General features: G+C 39.9%; 1 protein-coding gene across 1 annotated transcript in view; it reads left to right on the top strand.

Moving 5' to 3' along the window:
* Positions 1-21,422, top strand: part of galnt18b (UDP-N-acetyl-alpha-D-galactosamine:polypeptide N-acetylgalactosaminyltransferase 18b) — a 98,498-nt gene that overhangs the window by 39,427 nt on the left and 37,649 nt on the right. Inside the window, exons 2-6 of the mRNA XM_078248347.1 lie at positions 7,155-7,350; positions 9,820-9,986; positions 17,852-18,035; positions 19,388-19,585; positions 19,851-19,965. Coding sequence (XP_078104473.1) covers positions 7,155-7,350; positions 9,820-9,986; positions 17,852-18,035; positions 19,388-19,585; positions 19,851-19,965 — 860 coding nt within the window. The remainder of the gene's footprint in view (positions 1-7,154; positions 7,351-9,819; positions 9,987-17,851; positions 18,036-19,387; positions 19,586-19,850; positions 19,966-21,422) is intronic.

Raw genomic sequence — 21,422 nt, 5'->3', positions numbered from 1 at the left:
TTTGGACAGAGCCAGGCTATCCGTTTCCCCCGTTTTCAGTCTTCGTGCTAAGCTAAGCTAACCGGCTAAGTCCATCTCATCCAACTCTTTGATGTGGGGCTGATTTAAGGCTTGAAATTCTAAATTTTGTAAAAGAATATTTTCTTTTGGTGCCTGTGTGAAGTTCAGACTCAGTGTCGAGATCAATATAAACATGTCCTCTTAATAACCACATGTGTAAGAGAGGTACTGCATGTTTCAATTTTACAGGATACAAACTCTGTAACTACTGGTACAATACTTTCCTTCACCTTCCAAAGACATTTACTGTAATCCTGTGCCTTTTCAGAAGCAGTTCTTTTTGTTTTTATAATAATGTAATCCCTTCACACCTGCCTCCATATTGTTGTCTTAGTTCTTTCTGTGGCTGACTGTTTGTCACTTGTATGTTAAAACAATTTGCTCATGAATATTTACCTTCAGCAATCTGCTTCAAACACATGCATACTGCACACACACACACACGCATGCACGCACGCACGCGCACACACACACACACACACACACACACACACACACACACACACATATACACGCACACACTTTTAACCTTGTCTGTTTGAGGACTCAAAGCCCTTTCTTTCTTTCTTCTTTGGTCTTTAAAGGAACACGCCGACTTATTGGGACTTTAGCTTATTCACCGTAACCCCCAGAGTTAGATAAGTCCATACATACCCTTCTCATCTCCGTGCCGTAACTCTGTCTGATGCACCCACCGCTAGCCTAGTTTAGCACAGATCCTGGAGGCAGTGGCGCAAAAAGTGGGTATGCGCTATATGCGGCGCATAGGGGCGCAGCACCATGGGGGGCGCCAAAGCGATGGTTTCTAAATCATTTCTGCATTCCCTCAATGTTATTAAATAACATTTTAGAGGACTAACAGGCTAGAGTAGGCGCCCTGTCTCATAAGATTCCATCATAGAATGTTGACATAGAAGAGGGAGGGTGGGAGGGAGCGGGGAGCGGGTGGGTGCTGTGAGCGCTGAGTGAGCAGGTACGAGCGTACGAGTAGTAAGTTGCCGTCTATGGAAAAAGAGCAAAGCAAAACAGCTGTTGGGGCTAAAAATAGAAAAAGAAAGAGGGAAAAGGAGATGACATGTTAAGGGATGCGACAGCAGTAAAATAAGTGGATGGTGAGAGGCAAGTGTCAGTACCCGATCCCTAACGCCTGTAAGAGCCGTTCTGCGCATGCGCACAATTCAAAGTGTGACGTCTGTGCTTGGAGAATTTCAAATATTCATGTTAACAGACTAGCTAGCGTTTGCTAACACTGGGAATGTAGCTAGCAGCCAAATGGGGGTTTACGGCTAGCTTACAATATGCAAAACCAAGGTTGCTGAGCTGAAAACTGATAAATATAAGGTACCATGTACAATAATGAGAATAATCTGGAAAACATAACTAATGCTGTAACTCTGGTTTACCATGGAATCATGCATAGATTTGCTACCAAACTTGGAGGCTTGCAAATATCCATGTTAACAGACTGGCTAGTGTTTGCTAACTTAATGCAAGCCAATGTTGCTGATAGATACATTTAGATTTTGGTTAAACCATGGTACCAATCCCATGCATGACATATCTAAATTTTCTTAAGGTCAAATAACAACTGGTAAATATAAGGTAGCATGCACAATAAATGACAAGAAGAAAAATAAATAAATATGAAAAGAATATATAAATATTTAAAATACAAGATGTGAATGTAATTTCAACAGCAGCACAACCTTAATTCATAATACAGTCAGGTCCATAAATATTGGGACATCGACACAATTCTAATCTTTTTGGCTCTATACACCACCACAATGGAGTTGAAATGAAACGAACAAGATGTGCTTTAACTGCAGACTTTCAGCTTTAATTTGAGGGTATTTACATCCAAATCAGGTGAACGGTGTAGGAATTACAACAGTTTGTAGATGTGCCTCCCACTTTTTAAGGGACCAAAAGTAATGGGACAGATTAACAATCATAAATCAAACTTTCACTTTTTAATACTTGGTTGCAAATCCTTTGCAATCAATTACAGCCTGAAGTCTGGAACGCATAGACATCACCAGACGCTGGGTTTCATCCCTGGTGATGCTCTGCCAGGCCTCTACTGCAACTGTCTTCAGTTCCTGCTTGTTCTTGGGGCATTTTCCCTTCAGTTTTGTCTTCAGCAAGTGAAATGCATGCTCAATCGGATTCAGGTCAAGTGATTGACTTGGCCATTGCATAACATTCCACTTCTTTCCCTTAAAAAACTCTTTGGTTGCTTTCGCAGTATGCTTCGGGTCATTGTCCATCTGCACTGTGAAGCGCCGTCCAATGAGTTCTGAAGCATTTGGCTGAATATGAGCAGATAATATTGCCCGAAACACTTCAGAATTCATCCTGCTGCTTTTGTCAGCAGTCACATCATCAATAAATACAAGAGAACCAGTTCCATTGGCAGCCATACATGCCCACACCATGACACTACAACCACCATACTTCACTGATGAGGTGGTATGCTTTGGATCATGAGCAGCTGCTCAGCTGTTCCATGGCTAGGTGTGTGTTATTCCCTCATTATCCCATTTACAAGGAGCAGATAAAAGGTCCAGAGTTCATTTCAAGTGTGCTATTTGCATTTGGAATCTGTTGCTGTCAACTCTCAATATGAGATCCAAAGAGCTGTCACTATCAGTGAAGCAAGCCATCATTAGGCTGAAAAATCTAAACAAACCCATCAGAGAGATAGCAAAAACATTAGGTGTGGCCAAATCAACTGTTTGGAACATTCTTAAAAAGAAAGAACGCACCGGTGAGCTCAGCAATACCAAAAGACCCTGAAGACCACGGAAAACAACTGTGGTGGATGACCGAAGAATACTTTCCCTGGTGAAGAAAACACCCTTCACAACAGTTGGCCAGATCAAGAACACTCTCCAGGAGGTAGGTGTATGTGTGTCAAAGTCAACAATCAAGAGAAGACTTCACCAGACTGAATACAGAGGGTTCACTACAAGATGTAAACCATTGGTGAGCCTCAAAAACAGGAAGGCCAGAGTTTGCCAAACAACATCTAAAAAAGCCTTCACATTTCTGGAACAACATCCTATGGACAGATGAGACAAAGATCAACTTGTACCAGAGTGATGGGAAGAGAAGAGTATGGAGAAGGAAAGGAACTGCTCATGATCCAAAGCATACCACCTCATCAGTGAAGTATGGTGGTTGTAGTGTCATGGTGTAGGGCATGTATGGCTGCCAATGGAACTGGTTCTCTTGTATTTATTGATGATGTGACTGCTGACAAAAGCAGCAGGATGAATTCTGAAGTGTTTCGGGCAATATTATCTGCTCATATTCAGCCAAATGCTTCAGAACTCATTGGACGGCGCTTCACAGTGCAGATGGACAATGACCCGAAGCATACTGCGAAAGCAACCAAAGAGTTTTTTAAGGGAAAGAAGTGGAATGTTATGCAATGGCCAAGTCAATCACTTGACCTGAATCCGATTGAGCATGCATTTCACTTGCTGAAGACAAAACTGAAGGGAAAATGCCCCAAGAACAAGCAGGAACTGAAGACAGTTGCAGTAGAGGCCTGGTAGAGCATCACCAGGGATGAAACCCAGCGTCTGGTGATGTCTATGCGTTCCAGACTTCAGGCTGTAATTGATTGCAAAGGATTTGCAACCAAGTATTAAAAAGTGAAAGTTTGATTTATGATTGTTAATCTGTCCCATTACTTTTGGTCCCTTAAAAAGTGGGAGGCACATATACAAACTGTTGTAATTCCTACACCGTTCACCTGATTTGGATGTCAATACCCTCAAATTAAAGCTGAAAGTCTGCAGTTAAAGCACATCTTGTTCATTTCATTTCAACTCCATTGTGGTGGTGTATAGAGCCAAAAAGATTAGAATTGTGTCGATGTCCCAATATTTATGGACCTGACTGTAGTTGTCTTATCTGATGCCGTCACTAGGCTGATTTAAGAATTGAATTTAGGCTGCTTTATTTGACAGTGAGTTCATTTCATTCAGGTGTCAGGATGGTGGCTCAGGAAAGACGGGAAGGCAACGGGTAGGTCTAACATTAGGTGGAAGTGTAGGGGGAGCAACTTGATACCAACAGATTCATTTCTTAATATTATTGATATGGAAAAAACTAATGAAAAATCTATTACGTAATGTTTGTTTGACAATATGTCTTAGTGGAGAAGAACACAGGCAAGGAGTGAATGAAACAGACATGAGGTCGGCGATGACGCCACGTAGAGATGAGACCAGTGATGACATCAGGTAGGAGTTCTATTAGTTAGACCACACAAAACTAAATGTCCAGTATGGTTTGAAGTTCTGTTGACCAACCTATTCACTGTGTCCTTTTTGGGGGAAGAAATAGTGCAGACAGAGATGGAAAGCCACTCACTACTCAAATCACATCAACCAGGGGTGATGATTAGGTTGACAATTTGGTTGAGGCAATTGGCAACCTAATCATCTGTGTCACAACCGTGCAACCGTTAACGTCGCTGATATACTTTAAAATATTATTTAAAGGCCATACATGATGATGTCCGGCACTTTGTTTGTTTGTTTTTTTTTTTTGGGGGGGCGCCAAAATTGTCGCTGCATACCCCTCTGACACTGGGTAGTTGCACTACTGCCTGGAGGTAACCGGCTCCATCTAGTCTACTGCTCCCAGTAAGTGACAAAAGAACGCCAACATTTTCCTATTTATATGCTGTGATTTGTATAGTCACAGCGTGTACAAATAACAAGGTCACATGAGACACAGCCTTTTTCTAACCGTATACATACTGGGAACTATATTCTCCGAAGGCGAAGCACTGCTACTTAGGTGGAGTGATTAGCGCAACACCTGAAAAGCACCGTTGTTACTCTCTGCTCCTCACCAGGTGCTGTGTGCAAATCACTCCGCCAAAGTAGCAGAAGTAGCAGTGCTGGGCCTTTGGAGAATATAGTTCCCAGTTTGTACACGGTTAGAATATGGCTGTATCTCATGTGACCTTGTTATTTGTATACGCTGTAACTATACAAATCACGTGAATGTAAATAGGAAAATGTTGGCGTTATTTTGTCACTTATTGGGAGCAGTAGGCTAATTGGAGCCGGTTACCTCCAGGATCTGTGCTAAGCTAGGCTAGCGGTGGGTGCGTCAGACAGAGTTACGACATGCACGGACATGAGAAGGGTATATATGGACTTATCTAACTCTGGGGGATACGGTGAATAAGCTCCCAATAAGTCGGTGTGTTCCTTTAAGGCTTCTTGCTTTATATTTATTCCTCCAAAAAAATATCAGATCACATAGCTATGACAAATAGTATTAATTAAAAGGAGAAACCAATCGTATCACTCCTCTCCTGGCTTGCATTTAATTTTACTCTGAAAAAGAAAACAAAACCTTTCATAATGCCTGTCCGCTGTAAGCAGAAATACTGAAGCTTTATAATGAAATGAAATGAAAAGTGTCTCTTTTGTATTGTTGTAAAGCCTTACATGTGCTGCCTTCTTTCTTAATGAAATTATTAACATATGATACCAACACCAATTTTCATTAGCTTTCATTTCCTGCTGATTAGAACATTTTAATTAACAATATGCAATTATTATCCATGACATAGAATTTAGTCATACTCAGTACTTTTCGATTAAGGAAATTATTATCATGTAAATAATATTCCAGATTTGTCTTATTCACTGGGTTGCCACCACCAGCACCCCTTCCCCCCCACCTCATATTTTCATGTTCATAATTGTATTTAGAGGTTGTACCAGAATAGGTTTACATGGTTTAATTTTCAAAAACACCATATATTTTGTTGTACTGCACACTGCTGCAGCTCCTCTTTTCACCCTGTGTGTTGAGCTCTCTGTTTTATCTACAGAGTGAGGCATCTCACTTCTGTTCCATCTTTGTTGGGAGTCGCACATGAGCAGTAGCTAGGTAAGCGCTGCTAGCTAGTCAGAAGCAGAGTATGAGGGAGTGCCACGCTAGCAGTTAGGTGAGCATTATAACGTGTTACAAAGTGACGCATGTTTGTCATGGAAGTAAAGGCTGGACTACAATAGAGCTGTTTGGAGCAGTTTGTGAACAGTGTTTTCTGTTGGAGATGGTAAGTCCCTTTTGGGGGGACTTTGGGCTTTTTCACTTTGTAAACCTATAACATGCACACAAAAGATATATAACACAACAAAGGAAAGGGGAAAAAGACAAAAAGCATAATATGAGCACTTTAACTTTTTATTTAAAAAAAAAAAACAACCTTGTTTTTACAATGTTATTACAATATAACAAGTTGTAAGGCATTGTAAAGGTGTTGTATAATTGTCTCAAATAAGTTGGCGAGGAGAGATCATAGCTCCCTGACTGTTAAGCACACTCAGAAGTTTGTCTCTGAAGTGCATTAAAACCTCTTGGAAGCAGGACAGAATATTTAACAGATGCCACCGCTGTTTTATGGAGTCTGGACATGAACTTAGTCTATCAACAAGGACCACAAGCAGTATGTACTGTTCATCACATTAAATGTCTGTTGTGAGATGTCTTTCTGCTCTCAGTGCTGTCAGTGCTGTCAGTTATAAAATGAGTCAGGACTGCACTCATTTTGAACCCCTCAGGTTTCAGCCCTTTAAACACAAAGTCGTTCTACTGCAATCTTCTGTAGTGCAAAAACACTCCCAGAGAAAAGTTCACTTACTCCAAAGATTATCACACATTACCACTTGATGAATTATTAAAATAAGCTTGTGTGTGTTGCTCTAGCGATACCTTTAGGGAAATTAGTTTCACTTTCTCCTCCCTGCATAGGTCAAAAAGCAAGGTTAGTTACAGAACATCTCGGCTGGTAGGGATTGAATCTTGTTTTAAGGACACCAGAGCTTCTGTTTCTTTTGAAGGATGGCCAATCTGTCTCTGAAAATAACAGGTCATCCTTCACCTGCTAACATACATCATAGCACAAGGGAAAGTAGCATTTATGTCCGTGATTATATTAGCGCTATCATTTTTCTACATTTCTTAAATGTCACCTTATGCACAACCTCACCGTTAGCCTGAGAAGCTGTGGCCTAGACAAATATTCATGCTATTTGTCTTCCTGTACCTCCTAGAGACTCCAGGGAGGGGAAAGGACGGTCAGACGGACACATCATTCTCTGACTCATCGCTGTTCGCTCACTGGGGTCAGGAACTCGGCCCGGACAATCGGCGTGTGGCATTGAAGATGTTCCAGTACTATGGATATAACGGCTACCTCAGTGATCGTCTCTCTTTAGACAGACCAATACCAGACCTCAGGCCTGATGGGTAAGACAGCAGGTAGAATGGTGCTCAATCAAAACAACAAAACATTTTTATATACTATCACCCTACACTAGGTGCTACTTGTTGATATAGATCTGTAAAGTATCCTATGTCTGATTATATTCTTTATGTCACTGTTGTTTTCTTGTATTGTGTCCACATTTTGTGCTGGAAAAGTTGTTTGCAAACAGACTTTTCTCCTTACTTGCAACTTTTGCAAAGAAATAGTTCGAGTACTACTGTATTATGACAGTGTCAAAACACTGTGGTATCAACTAATATGTGGTTGCCTCCACATAGGAGTCAGCAATATGGTTAATTCCTCCATAACAGTATGCCATTTTGTATTGTGATAGCAATAGATTATGATAATCCAGCAAATTTAAACCGGAACAATCAAGGTACTACATAACATTGATGAATAATCGTAAGAATCTACAGCCATGCTAGAAGCACTGTGAGGCTGTGCTTTAAGCTAAATGCTAACGTCAGCTGTTGAGACATTTCAGCCCGGACCAAAGTAGTGGACCGACCGGCTGACAGACTTTGAAATTGCCATCACTAGAAATCTTGTAAGAATCCAGTATTGACAAACATCAGTTCTGCTCAGTAATTTGCAACATTGCCCATGATGGCCTAACACACCCACTGAGCCACCACAGTGTAAACAGTATGGCAAAATCTCTGACAGCTAACAAATTTGCATCGTCTCAGTGCTGCAACTAGCAATTTCAATTATAGATTCATCTGCCTGTTATTTTCTCTGTTAATCGATTTGTTTTTAAAATGGCACAAAATTGTGAAAGCATACCCTATATTATTTACCAGAGCCCAAGGTGTCATGTTCAAATAGCTTGTTTTATCTGACCAACAGTCAAAAAATAAAAGCTTGGGTTTCCTGTTATATAGACAGAATATCACCATAGTTACAGATACATTTTCTGTCAAATGATTGACAATCATTTCAGCTCTAGTCTGTATGTATCCTCATATCAGTCAACCTTATCTACCCTGGGGTTCTGTGCTCTTATTTTTAGCTCTGAGGACAATTCACTTTTCAGTAGTAAACAAAGGAACTCATCAGCCACTTGTCACAGTGAAAAACACATTGTTGTTTCCACTCAAACACCTAAGTGCCTATAATTCAAAACCACTCTGCCTACAGCATTCAGCCCAATGCTGTTGCTTAGAAAGCTCTTGTTCATCGTAGGCTTGATTAAGGGGTGACTTACTGTATCAATATCTGTCTCAAACCCCTACGGCCATCTGAAGGCGGCAGGACAAAGTACATGTTTCCATATGCAGCATGTAAATTAAGGGACAAATGCATTTTCAAAGCCTTGTGCAGTTACAGTATGTGTGTACTGTGGGCACTTTGAATAAGTGCTGGACAAAAAGGAATCCTGCAAAGTCAATACGTCATCATCTTTCCAGGAAAGTGCTCACACCACATCGGTTGGCTGTGACTCTGTTTTCAGCACAGCTTTTATGTTCACATGTGACAGGAGTGCACAAGGTGACATCCTGGTGTGAAAGTTTACACAGCTCAAAGACCTTCAGGGCATTTTCTCCACTGCACATCACTAGACTCCCTTGAGAGCATTCCCACTCCTACTGGCTCTGTACACTCATCCAAAACTGTTTTGGGGGATAAATTACACACATCTCCCAAAAGTCTTGCCCGAGCTACGCCATTCTGTGAATAAAACAGGCTTTTGGCGGCATGATGTGGTAATGGCGATGGGATTTTGTCAAATTGAAAATTTGAAACTGGTAAGATGACACAATTCACTTTTTACAATTAAATTAAATAGTCATGTCAAGATGATTGAGAGGGGAGCTTGCCACTGATGTTGTTACAACAATCTAGATACTGTTATTGAGGTAATAATTGTCTTCTTACGCATTTGTGTCATTACACACAGAAAACATTATGATCAAGATTTTAATTTTAAAAACCTTAATTTAAACTAGAAGGGATATTGTCTGCAGCAGTATAATCATTTTTTACAGCTTCCTCTCTCTGCATTTCCTGGAAACAGTCATCCGTTTCAGGTTCTTTTGGGAGAAGAGGCTTGACTCCTTATTCACAGTTAAAATGTCAGCATGTGGTGGCAGACAACAATGTTTTAATAGGAAAAGAGATAGATAGATTGATGTCAGACCTTAGCACACAACCAATTATTTATTCCTCTTAAATGGATCGAACTGCATTGCAGGTGCACCACTATTGCAGTAGCACTTCAATTGTTAAATTTCTAAAAAATCAGCTGGACATAAACTGGTGCCAGTTCCTACATTTATACCTTGATTCATGAAAATAGGGGCCTGATATAGTCTGCCAAGTAGCTGGGTTGGCATGGAATCTGCCATTACCCTGCTCTTTAGGAATCAATGTCAAATGTATCTGGTAATCCTTTAGACAGGTCTAAACATTGCCTCACCAAGGGTTTTCTTATTTGTCCTCCACAGGTGCAGAAACCTCACTTATCCTTTAAACCTCCCTCAAGTGAGCATTGTGTTCATTTTTGTGAATGAAGCCTTTTCCGTCATCCTGCGGTCCATTCACTCTGCCATCAACAGAACGCCCTCCTACCTTCTCAAAGAGATCATCCTGGTGGACGACAACAGCAATAACAGTAAGCAGCATCATTTTATAATACAGCAGTTGACCTTTTGTTAAACCCCTCCCCCAAACAGCGAGTTATGGTAGCTTAGCAACCATAACTAGGCATGGCGGGCCTGTCAGGCTTCGGTTTTTCTAACATGATATAGTGGTGTGGGGCTGTAGTGCGAGTGATACTCTGTATACTCTGCATTTAAAGAGTTTGGGGGGTGGTGTCTTTGTTTAGCCCTTGTTAAACCAAAAACAAGAGTGAAACTGTAGAAAGGGATTAAGATTAAAAAAAAAAAAAAAAATCAGAGCTGAGGAGTCTCTAACGCAGTGTCAGTGACTGCTCATGAACTGCGATCATACTAATGCAGTAACAAATTCTTGATTCATATTTGATCAGCGCTGTATAGTTTTACAGTTTGATTGCAGTTCAGGAGCAGTCATTAAAACTGCGTTAGAGACTCCTCAGCTCTGATTGGTTGTTTTCCTTATGCCATTAGGAGCACCAGGATGAGGCAGAGGAATATGATTTTTATTTTATTTTTAATTTTTTACAAATTATCTTATTCATGTATGTCAGTATATAGTGACAGTTTGACAGTATGACAAAAACAAATGTATAAATAAAAACTATAGCTTTAAAGGAGGCCTGTTTACATATCATTACCTCATGTGTGAAGACATCTGTATCTGTGATATTTACTGCTACTCTGGTCCCAGACTCCTTGAATGTTTTTAATAAAGTGCTGTATTCACTGGATTTAACTGATAGATGAATAACACTGATTAGCTGCAAAGCCAGAAAACATGCCCCAAAGCAGACAACAATCCAGCAAGGTGATAAAGTGTTTGTATATCTTGTCTGCATTTGAAACCCTAATTCTTACATCTGCATGCATTTGATGTAGTGCAAACAGTATCAGGTAGAGAAGATATCCACTATATGCTGACAATGTGTAAATGCTGAGCTCTGTTCACTTATTACCGAGATGACTGATGTGTGAGATCACTGATGGGTTACTTGAGTCGGCCATGCAAGGCACAAGCAATAGACATGAAGAAGCTTGTGAAACGTGGACGTGGTAATTTACAGTGTAAGACTAAACTACATTACAAAGAAAGCAGGCTATAAAAAAGTAATGATACTGTGCCAAGGTCATTTATAGGCAATACACTTTTAAATGGGCTGTGCTGCTGGAAACAAGGACAGCTATTAGGGGCAATCAACATAGGAAATACTAGCCTGGGAAAACCCTGACGAATTTCCGGCAAATTTGAGATTTGCTCTGCAAGTCAGTCTGACCAAGAGCCCATTCAAGCCCATTTCTAATTTTTCCAAATCGAGGCACCAATCACAACCGTTGAGGCGGGCTTTACGCGATGGCGAGCAGCTTTTTGTTTACATTCAACATGACTGCTACCGAAGCATAGCAACCCGTTGATACCGCCGTCGCTGCTACATCACCCAGATCGTTGGTCTGATTGGTTGAAGGACTAACCAATGCGCCCAGAGGCATTTGAGCGGCGTCCGTTGGTGACGCCCCTTTGGAAATGAGCTGCGAATGAACCTTGCCCAGACCCATTCTCAGTTAAAACTGAGAAGGGTCTGGTGTCAAGCAGGCTAAGGAAATGCTGCCATTGGGAAGAATATGTTTACCAAAGTCAATAATGCAAAACGTAGCATGGCCTGAACTGAAGCCTGATGGAACAGAATATAGATCACTATAGTTTGTTGTGGGAACTTTGCGATACACTGCGATAAGATTGTGATTCTCCCTCTGGTTATCGTTGACCAGAAAGTTGAATATATCCAAAGTTAAAAAATGTAAATCTCAAAACCCTAAAGTGTGCTCCTCCTAACACATTATTGGATTGTCACATCAGACCCCATAGACATTCATATTTCATTACGTAATTGAGAGCTAGGGAGCAGTTGCCTTTAGCTCCTTCAGGGACCCAAGTCACGCATTGACATTTCGCTGATGGCATTTCACCCTGTTTGCCTGAGCAGTTTGTCACACTGGTCTGATAGGCCCAGTGTTATCATTATCACCATGGCTGTGAATCTTATCTGTGTTAAATGTCGTTACCCTGTTGACCCATGATTCTGTTAAGATTGTATAAGGGGTCATCTTCCACAGCTCACCTCCCAGGCATCCAAGCTTTACATTAGTCATCTGCCACTGTCACAGCTCACCTCCGAGAGGTATTAGCATGCAGGAGGGCGTGTTGCCATCAAGGGAGAGAAGGGCAAATTGACCTAGCTGATTCCTCCTTAATTGGATAATATCCCAAGCTGTGGCCCGAGAAAGGCTCGTCTTTCTATGAGTGGGGTTTTGAGGAGGGCTCACTTATTAGAGAAGCTGTCAGAAGACTTATGATTCCATACTTTAACTTTAATCATAATACCAAGGAGTCTTATGTATGTGAGGGTGAAGGATTAGACCCAAGATTGGATACAAGACTGGTGAAAACTTGGAGAAAGAGCAAGTATCAGTTGGATATTTCAAACACAGATTTTAACAACCACAGAGTTGTGTAGTGAGAAATTGCCAAGTGGTGTAGTGCAAACTACACAGCTACTTTTAGTCCTGTGTCCATGCCAATTTGCCATCTGCTGTGCAAGCAATAACGCATGTGTGGTGATAAATGTTGTTTAGTTTGAACATGCACAAAGAGAACGTACAGACAACATAACAAATAAATACATTATATATAGGTTTAAATGAATTTCAACTTTATTGAAAGTAATTTAAATTAGTAATAACCTTTACTATAGTAGTAAGTAATATAATAGCAGTAATATAATACACCTTGTTCTGAAATGTGCATTTCTGCATCATTAATGCTTTAACGTTTGGTACTTTATGTATTTTTGATGCTGATACTTTTCTGCCTTTACTAGAGTAACATGTTAAATGCAGGACTTTTACTTGTAACAGAGTATGTCTATAGTATTGTTATTTATATATATATATTGTTTATTTTTTTTGTACTGAGCACTGGGGATAGAATAGAGATGAGCTAAATGGCATATTTACTTTTTAGCAGCTCACCATTAGCTTTGCTTTTTATCTTCTTAGAAAAACCTTTGAACATTTTGAATATGTTACTGGATTTATTGGCTGACTGCACAGTTAGAAACCTGTTTGCTTGTTGTTCCAGTCCAACTCCACCCCAAAGCCTATTGCTTTCCAGCAGAGTTTCAACATCCTGAAAGATTGATGACTGTTGGCCATCAGCCATTCCTGGTGTAATGAACCGTGCTTTATTGTAATTTGTTATGAGGCGTAACACAACAATTATTCTTATTTTCAATTCACACACACATCAGAATGTCTTAATTATTGATGGCTTAAAAATGATTACAGATACACTAATCTGGTGGAACGTCACCAGCAGCTGCTCGCATGAGTAACTACAGTAGCTTTCCTTTAGCCATAATTAAGAGTCCAAAGTGAACAAATGTTTCTATTACATATGCTAAAGCTTGAATTAGTACAAGTGAGCTTTTCTCAGTCCTGGCTTGGATGATCCAGAGTCTTTCTGCTTTAAGTTCTGGATATCTAATCTAATATCTAAGGGCTAAGGTACACGTGGGATGTCTGCTGCAGGGCCGTCAGGCTATGCTGAATAGGATAGTATCGTACTTCAAATGTACTATAGAATTTCATGTTGCATGTGGTGTGTATAGTGTGAGTAAAATTCTGCTCTTGGTAAGACATAGCAGCATCTCTCTAAGTTTTATGGACCAGCAGCTTCCACTGTAATGATAAGTGAAACACTGTGACCCTGATTTATTTTTTATAAATGTTTGCATTAATTTCCCCAGCTGACTCATGAGGTCAGTTCTTGCCAGAGGAACAGTTTAAACAAATTGAGGTAATTGAACAAATTCAAGAGTTTTGGTATCTGTGGTGCTTTGGGCGAAAGTAAGAATATGCTGTAACTTAAAGGTACCCTGTGGAATGTTTGACCATTAAGCAGCCTACACATGATCCACTGTAAAACCTCTCTGTTTTCCTATGGGAAGAGCGGTGAAGACAACTCGGAGGAAGCACTACCCTTGGTGTGGCACACTGCTCGAAATTGTCGCTCAGCGCTGCACTCAAAGTTAAAATTATTTCAACTTTGACCATATTGCCGCTGATATTTCAAGATCATGTGTGGGCGGCTTTAGTAGCTCTGTGGAGCAATGCTTTTATAAGCGGGTCTCCATTTTGTTTGTATTGCTGCAAGCAGATGCATTCAACACATTTGTCCGGACTAAGGGATACACACAATGAAACATCATACTTGACATACAAAATCTGAATGGTGTTCATTCAATAATGTATTGACACATGACTCATTCATAGTGGGCAGTACTATTTAGATTTTTAGATTTATTGAGTTGCTTTGTGTTGCTGTTGTTATTTTTCTCATATTCCAGAAAAAATCAACATAACTTTATTAACTTTTTATTGAACCAAGATACCATAGGCAGTTTATCTATATTTACAGTTAGGGATGTACCGGTATGAAAATGTAACCTCACGGTTATAGTGACCAAAATTATCACGGTTTTCAGTATTATTGCGGCATTTTTAAAAGTGTGTTCAATATGTTCAGAAAGCACTGATAGGCCTACCCAAGCTGACATAGTTTCAAAAAGTGTAACAGTGTTTATTATATTACAAAAATAGATAGATAGATAGATAGATAGATAGATAGATAGATACTTTATTCATCCCGAAGGAAATTTTAGATATAAATATACGCAATAGGCTTGTAAAAACAAAAAACTCCTGAAACACCGGCCCGCTGTAGGGTGTCCGGTAAAAACTTAAACCAGAGATGTCTGACTTTGAGATCCAGGAAGATTTATTTACAACTCCAACATGAAGTTAACTATGAAGTTGTATTTGACGTTACATGTGAAGTTGGATGTGGTTCTGAAATATAAGCAAATAATAATGCACATTAATAAGCATCTGACTTACTATGAACATTATTTACCAAAACTAAATGTTATAGCCACCAGCATATAACAGGAAACAATACTAAGAATTACATTCATTTCTCTGTAATAATTAACATAAATGTGACATATTGCTCAGTAACACAAACTGAGAATAAGCCACATCTATTACAGCACACATATCCTTAACGGAGCAAACAGTGTAATACACCTTTAATAGCTAAGCACGTGGCTCCACAGCGCTAATCTGTTTACTGGTGATTGCATGTTGCTAGCAAATTCCCCTACACAAGCTGAATATCAACACGTGGCTGCACAAGTAATAATAAACAATCTGCAAATCTATCAGCTATGCAATAAGAAACACAGCAACAGCAATATTATCAAGGAGATAATATATATCTCTCTCTCTAAATAAATGTCATGTCGTAACACGGGCTAAACTTATCCACATCATAGCAGAACACTTATTGAATGGCCTTTTTTACAAGGCTGATAAATGTCCTGAGCGCTGTCATCTCCTCCTTCCGCCATGATTCCAACTTCAAGAAACGCACTGTGGGCTACGCAGTGCACCTGCAGGGAAACTTCAGGAGACTCAGATGAAGCTGGGAAGGATTAAACACAGAGTTTCCACACCGTGGTAATCCACCGTGATAATAATGATATTTGAAATGAAAACGGTAATTGTTATCAACATTTTTACCGTAGTTACACCGGTAATCGTTACATCCCTGTATACAGTACATGCTTTTATATGTGAATGTAACATACAGTACAGCGTGTCTCCTCTGGCAATACTGTTGCTGTTCATACCTGTAAATTAATAATAATAATAATAATAATAATAATACATATTTATTTAATAGGCGCCTTTCAAAGCACTCAAGGTCACCTTACAAGAAAAAAAAGTTAAAAACAATATAACAATCGTTTGTAAAAGGTACAGGGCAAAGCAAAAAATCAGACCAGCAATTGATGTGAACATACAGTGATCAAAGAGAATAAGCCTGTTTAAAAAGGTGGGTTTTTTAGTCAGTGTTGCAGATATTGGAAGAAAAGATTATAGACAAAACATTAGCAAGAGCTGTCGGCTAACCTGACATTCCACATAAGGGTGAAAGCAATTACTACTTTTCTAATCTAAAGTTATAAGGGTGACATAATTCCTATTATATATTTTGGAATTTTATATTGAAATTCACTGTAGTAGAGGCACCAATTAATGTGCTGTGAGGCTTGTTTACAGCAAATAGGTGCCAGGTGTTTGCAAAGAAAGAGAAAATAAAGCTGCCGAAAAATATTTAGAACAAATAAATCAGTGCTAAAGCAGGATGTTCCTGTGCCAAGTTTATGATGGGACTTAGAGTGCGGATCAGGTCGCATTTTTCTGTCCGAGCCTGGCCCGAGCCCGACAGGCATTAAGATATTTATGTCCGAGCCCGACACAGTTAAAATCTCATTGGACACATGTACGTTTGTAGGAAGGCATTTGGAAATGTCAACAGATGAGAGCATCAGCGCACACGGGGCAACAAGCGCACATTAACACAGGCGCGCACCTACATAATAAGCTTTTTTAAATTTAAAACGTTCAATGCCTTATTGCGCTGATGTGACTGAGCCCGACCCGAACCCAAACATCATTTCTAAATATCTGTCCGAACCCGGCCCGGCCCGTCAGGTACCACCGGGTCCCGGCGGGCTCGGTTCGGGTATCCATCATCTAATGGGACTGTACATAATGTGTCCGTGTTTGTCAAAAAAGTGCTGCATATTTTGTGCAGTTGAGAGATACAGATATATACCTAAAAAATACAGCCAATGCTTAAATGATCCGATGAACTACTTCAACAGAAGTTGTTTTTTTTTTTAGTTTTGTTGGTTTGGAAAATCAAAGGGTTTTTCGACTTTTAAAAATTGACTCACCCCACTCGAAAGAAGCCAGACACAGCATGACTTCACGGCAGCCGCTTTCTGTCTGCTTGCAGCTGCTCCCCATTCCCTTCATACTCGAAAGGTACTGGCAGTTAGAAGTGAAAGCTTAGCTTAGCTTGGTTTATTAACACAGAACCAAGCAAAGGCGGCATAATGCTGTCCCAGTGTGTGATCTCACATAGCTTTATGCACAATTGTCAAGAGAAAAGCGCCTGTGTGTATGTGTGCGCTGCTACAATGTAACATCTCCGGTCTCTCTTTCTTCATCTGTTTTTGAATGTACTTTAGCGAGCGAGCTGTATCCAGCATGCCATTTGCCGATGTAACAGTAAATAGGGGTCCCCTCTTGATACACTACAGTACACATACCCACTACACACACTGTATAACCCACTACTAATAAATATGTCCCATAGATCTCAAGAGCTGGCACTCAGCACTGCACTTCCTTGGGTCCTCAGCAATACACCTTTTCAAGTGTGAAGTCAATCAGACGGTTGTCGAGAAAACTAAAGGACAGACATACATGCATACATATTGTACATACAGACAGACAGAGACTCCGTCCATGTTTATTCAGTTCATGCTACCGCTCATAACTTGTCGGGAGAACTATGATTATTTTCATATAGTAGCACTGACTCTTTCATCCAGCAGGGTATGACTCATTATAAAATATATACCTCAGGTAATAACTGTGGTAAATTGCAATATCCCATTATGACTGGTAAGCCCCATGGAGGTCTGCAGTGCTGGCTCAAGCTGCTGCCTCTTTGGTCCAGTGATCAAAGCAGTGAAGCAGTGAGTACATTTGGCCTCCTACCAATGAAATACTGCCCACTGGAGGAGGACATGACGACATCTTGTGGGTGGAAGTTTGCTCACAAGCACTTTACTCACCTATCTCATACGGGATCTTAAAACACTTTTACTGATGTAAAGTGTGTGTGTGTGTGTGTGTGTGTGTGTGTGTGTGTGTGTGTGTTTTGTAGATGAGCTAAAGGAGAAGCTGCAGGATTTTGTGTCTGAGACTAACAGCCAGCATCCAGGATTCATCAAGATGGTGCGTCATGCCAAGCAGGAGGGTCTGATCCGGTCCAGAGTGAGCGGGTGGAGGGTTGCCACTGCCCCAGTTGTTGCCCTGTTTGATGCCCACGTGGAGTTCAATGTTGGCTGGTGAGTCACTCGCAACAAGTGCGGCATGACGATGGCACAGCTCAACATTCGCTCTTGAGTCATATCACTGTGTGGGTTTTCAAAAAATGATTTAATTTAAAAAGAAAGACTGTAGCTTGGCTCTTTTTCATTTTAAAGTGTCCATTAGTATCCATTAAACTTTATCCAACTATACTTTAAATGCCCTTTTTAAAATGAATACATTAACAACATTGTGATTGACATTCCCTTGAGTGCAAAAAAAAAATGTGATTTATGAAAATGTAAAACAACAGATATACCTCATTTTAAAAAGCAAACCCTTTATATACAGTATACACACAGAGTACACTCATCTACCATATTCATACTCTGAACACTCTACACTGGATAACTGCACTCTGTGCCAAGTCTGTCATGAGAAACTTTTACTATTATTGAGCCGGGTTTAATTCCTCATTATACAAATGTCTAATTTTAAATGTGTAAACTACTGCAATCTGCTTTCTTGATCCAGACATGAACTTATTCAAGCAATAGCTTGATATTTTGGGAATGTGCTTATTCGCTTTATTGCCAAAACTAAAGCTATAGCATGCAGCCAGTTATCTTGGCATGAAGACTGGAAACTGGGAAAAGAGCTAGCATGGCTCTGATTTAAATACTGAAGGACAAAATCCACCTACACGTGTTTATTTTTATTTTTTACAGTTCAAACAAACACCATACAGTATACCGTATTAGTTAGAGAACTTTAGGGTTGTTGGTAGGCAGATTTTGTTACCTTTGGAGAGAGCAAGGCTAGCTGTTTCCCCGTTTTCTGTCTTTAAGCTAAGCTACGCTAAGCTAATAGTAGCTTGGCTGTAGCTTCATGTTTTTGTCATAAAGACATGAGAGTGATATCAGTGAATTTTCTCATCTAACTCTCAACAAGTAAGTAAATCAGTGTATATCCCAGAATGTAGAACTATTGCTTCACAATTTTATATTGCATTCTTTTACATTAATTACCTCATGGAAAAAACATCACACACTGCCTTGTCAAACATGTCTGCCATGTATTTAGAGGGGAAGCATAAATCCCGTTGATCCCTTTTGCCACATGCACATTGAATTACCTTGTAGATGTATTGTGTAGATTTTTTTGTAGTGTTTATATATTTTATTGCTTCATATTTTGATTAAGCAAAATTCTATCAATTTATCAGATGGGAAATAGTGGTATGTCAGACTAGTAAATTTGATGGAATTAATCATGAAATTGTTTGTTTTTTAAAGTGCCTTTACATGACTGGCATGATCACAAAAGGTAATGGAGAAATCCTGTCAAAACAAATACTCTGTAAAATGACTTTCTCTTTCCATATTTAAAGGGCTGAACCCATTCTGCAGCGAATTAAAGAAGACAGAACCCGCATAATCTCCCCATCATTTGATAACATCAAGTACGACACGTTTGAGATTGAAGAGTATCCGCTGTCTGCCCAGGGCTTTGACTGGGAGCTGTGGTGCCGCTACCTCAACCCACCCAAGTCTTGGTGGCACAAGGGCAACAAGAGCGCACCAATCCAGTAAGTGAACACAACATGTCTTGATAGCCTAAATCAAATAATGTGATTATATGATATTTTTTATTTGGAATTAAGTTACAAATGTCAAGCCTGCTAAAAGAGTAATTAATGCAGCATTCATGAACAAATTGTGTGTTTTGCAACAAATGTTTTGCAAGGTCACATTTCTTTTCTTTTCCCTGCTGTAACTATAGCAACTGTGCCAAGCTAACATTACCTACAAAAGACAAACAAAACTGATCTTCATCATCTTTCATCCCTCCAGGAGCCCGGCCCTGATTGGCTGCTTCGTGGTGGATAGGCTGTACTTTGAGGAGATTGGTTTGCTGGATGAGGGGATGGAGGTGTACGGGGGAGAAAATGTGGAGCTGGGTATTAGGGTGAGTAATACTGTCAGCCCCTGAGGCCATGAGCCATTGTTCATCCAGGTAATGTGTGGGAAATTAACTATGATAATGACACTTAATGGCTGTTAGCAAGGAGCAAGGTCACTGAGAGCCTCATTGTCTACTTTTTATGTAAAATACTTAACTCATTGAGAAAGTGTCATTTAGCTGCAAGCAATGAGTTCTGTGCATTTAAAAATGGTGTACAGGTGGAGTGACATATATGTATTCTTCATTGTTGACCTAAAATTTTCAATTTATAATATACTGAGTCCAGAGATTGAGAGAGACTTGAATCAGCCTATGAAATACCTATCATGTGTACTTTAATGTATATTTAATGGTAGAGGGTAAGCTCAATCTATAACCGTTTTTATATTTGAACTCTGGACTATGTCTGAGGTATTAGGTATTAGGAGATTGCGTCAGATGCGTTTTCACTTACTGGAAATACTGTTTTGTTTAGACGAGGGGTAGCGCTGGGCAGAGCGTGCAGCAGAAAGGAGATGATGATGGATTACGCTGCTTCACAGAGCCATAATTTGGTCGTAAAACAACCAAGTCTCTTGCCATAGCTTGAATTTGTCTGACAATTCCGGCGAATACTTTCTCATATACGGCTCAGCCGGGTAATGACTAGGTTTTTCTGGTTTTCAGTGCTGAAAGGGGCTTAAGTTACTCAAACCCTAAATAGTCAACATCTTCAACAACGTTGTTCAAATATTTGTTTTTGTTTTTTATAGTTTTTGGACAAGAAGTTAGGTCACAATGGCACAGATGCTATATCAGGCTTTGGCTACACAGATAATGTGTTACTAGGATCTTTTTGGTCTCTTAATGGGATTTGTTGACAATAAGAAAAATATAGAATATTACCAGAAAGGGTAACTTATGTAATACCATACTTACTGTGCATGCTTTGACAGGAACAAGTGAACACAGTGAAGGAAATGATCCTTAAGCAAATGTATCCAGAACACACTGTGACATGCTCTCTCTTGTGTAGTGTCAGTTAGAATAAATAATCACTACTAATTAATTCTGAAGTCTGAATGATCACCTTCCTTCCCTGGTGATCCCACTGAAGCACATGTGAGAGTTGTAGGACTAATATTCATTGTTACTGTTAGCAGTGATGTGTGAAGAGAATACCAACATTGTTCAGAGCAGATAGATGTACTGTGCCAGTACTTATGTTGCATTCATCTCACAGTGCTGTACTTAATTTGTACACCATCACCAGCTCTGATTGGGATGAAAATCAGTTGTTGTTGTTGTTGTGTTTAGTCCAGCGGTACCACAAGCAGATGGGCCAGAGAAAGAACAGGATACCTAATAATAGCATGCATTTACTGTACAAAGCAGCTATCCACCTGTAACAATAACTGCAAGAAGCAAGAGACAACTCCTCCTCAGCTCCACTCTGACTAGATTGCACTGTGAGAAGGAAA

Source organism: Sander vitreus, chromosome 1 (genome assembly GCF_031162955.1).
Source record: "Sander vitreus isolate 19-12246 chromosome 1, sanVit1, whole genome shotgun sequence".
In the NCBI taxonomy this organism is placed as follows: Eukaryota; Metazoa; Chordata; class Actinopteri; order Perciformes; family Percidae; genus Sander; species Sander vitreus.
This window is presented reverse-complemented; position numbering and strand designations above follow the sequence as displayed.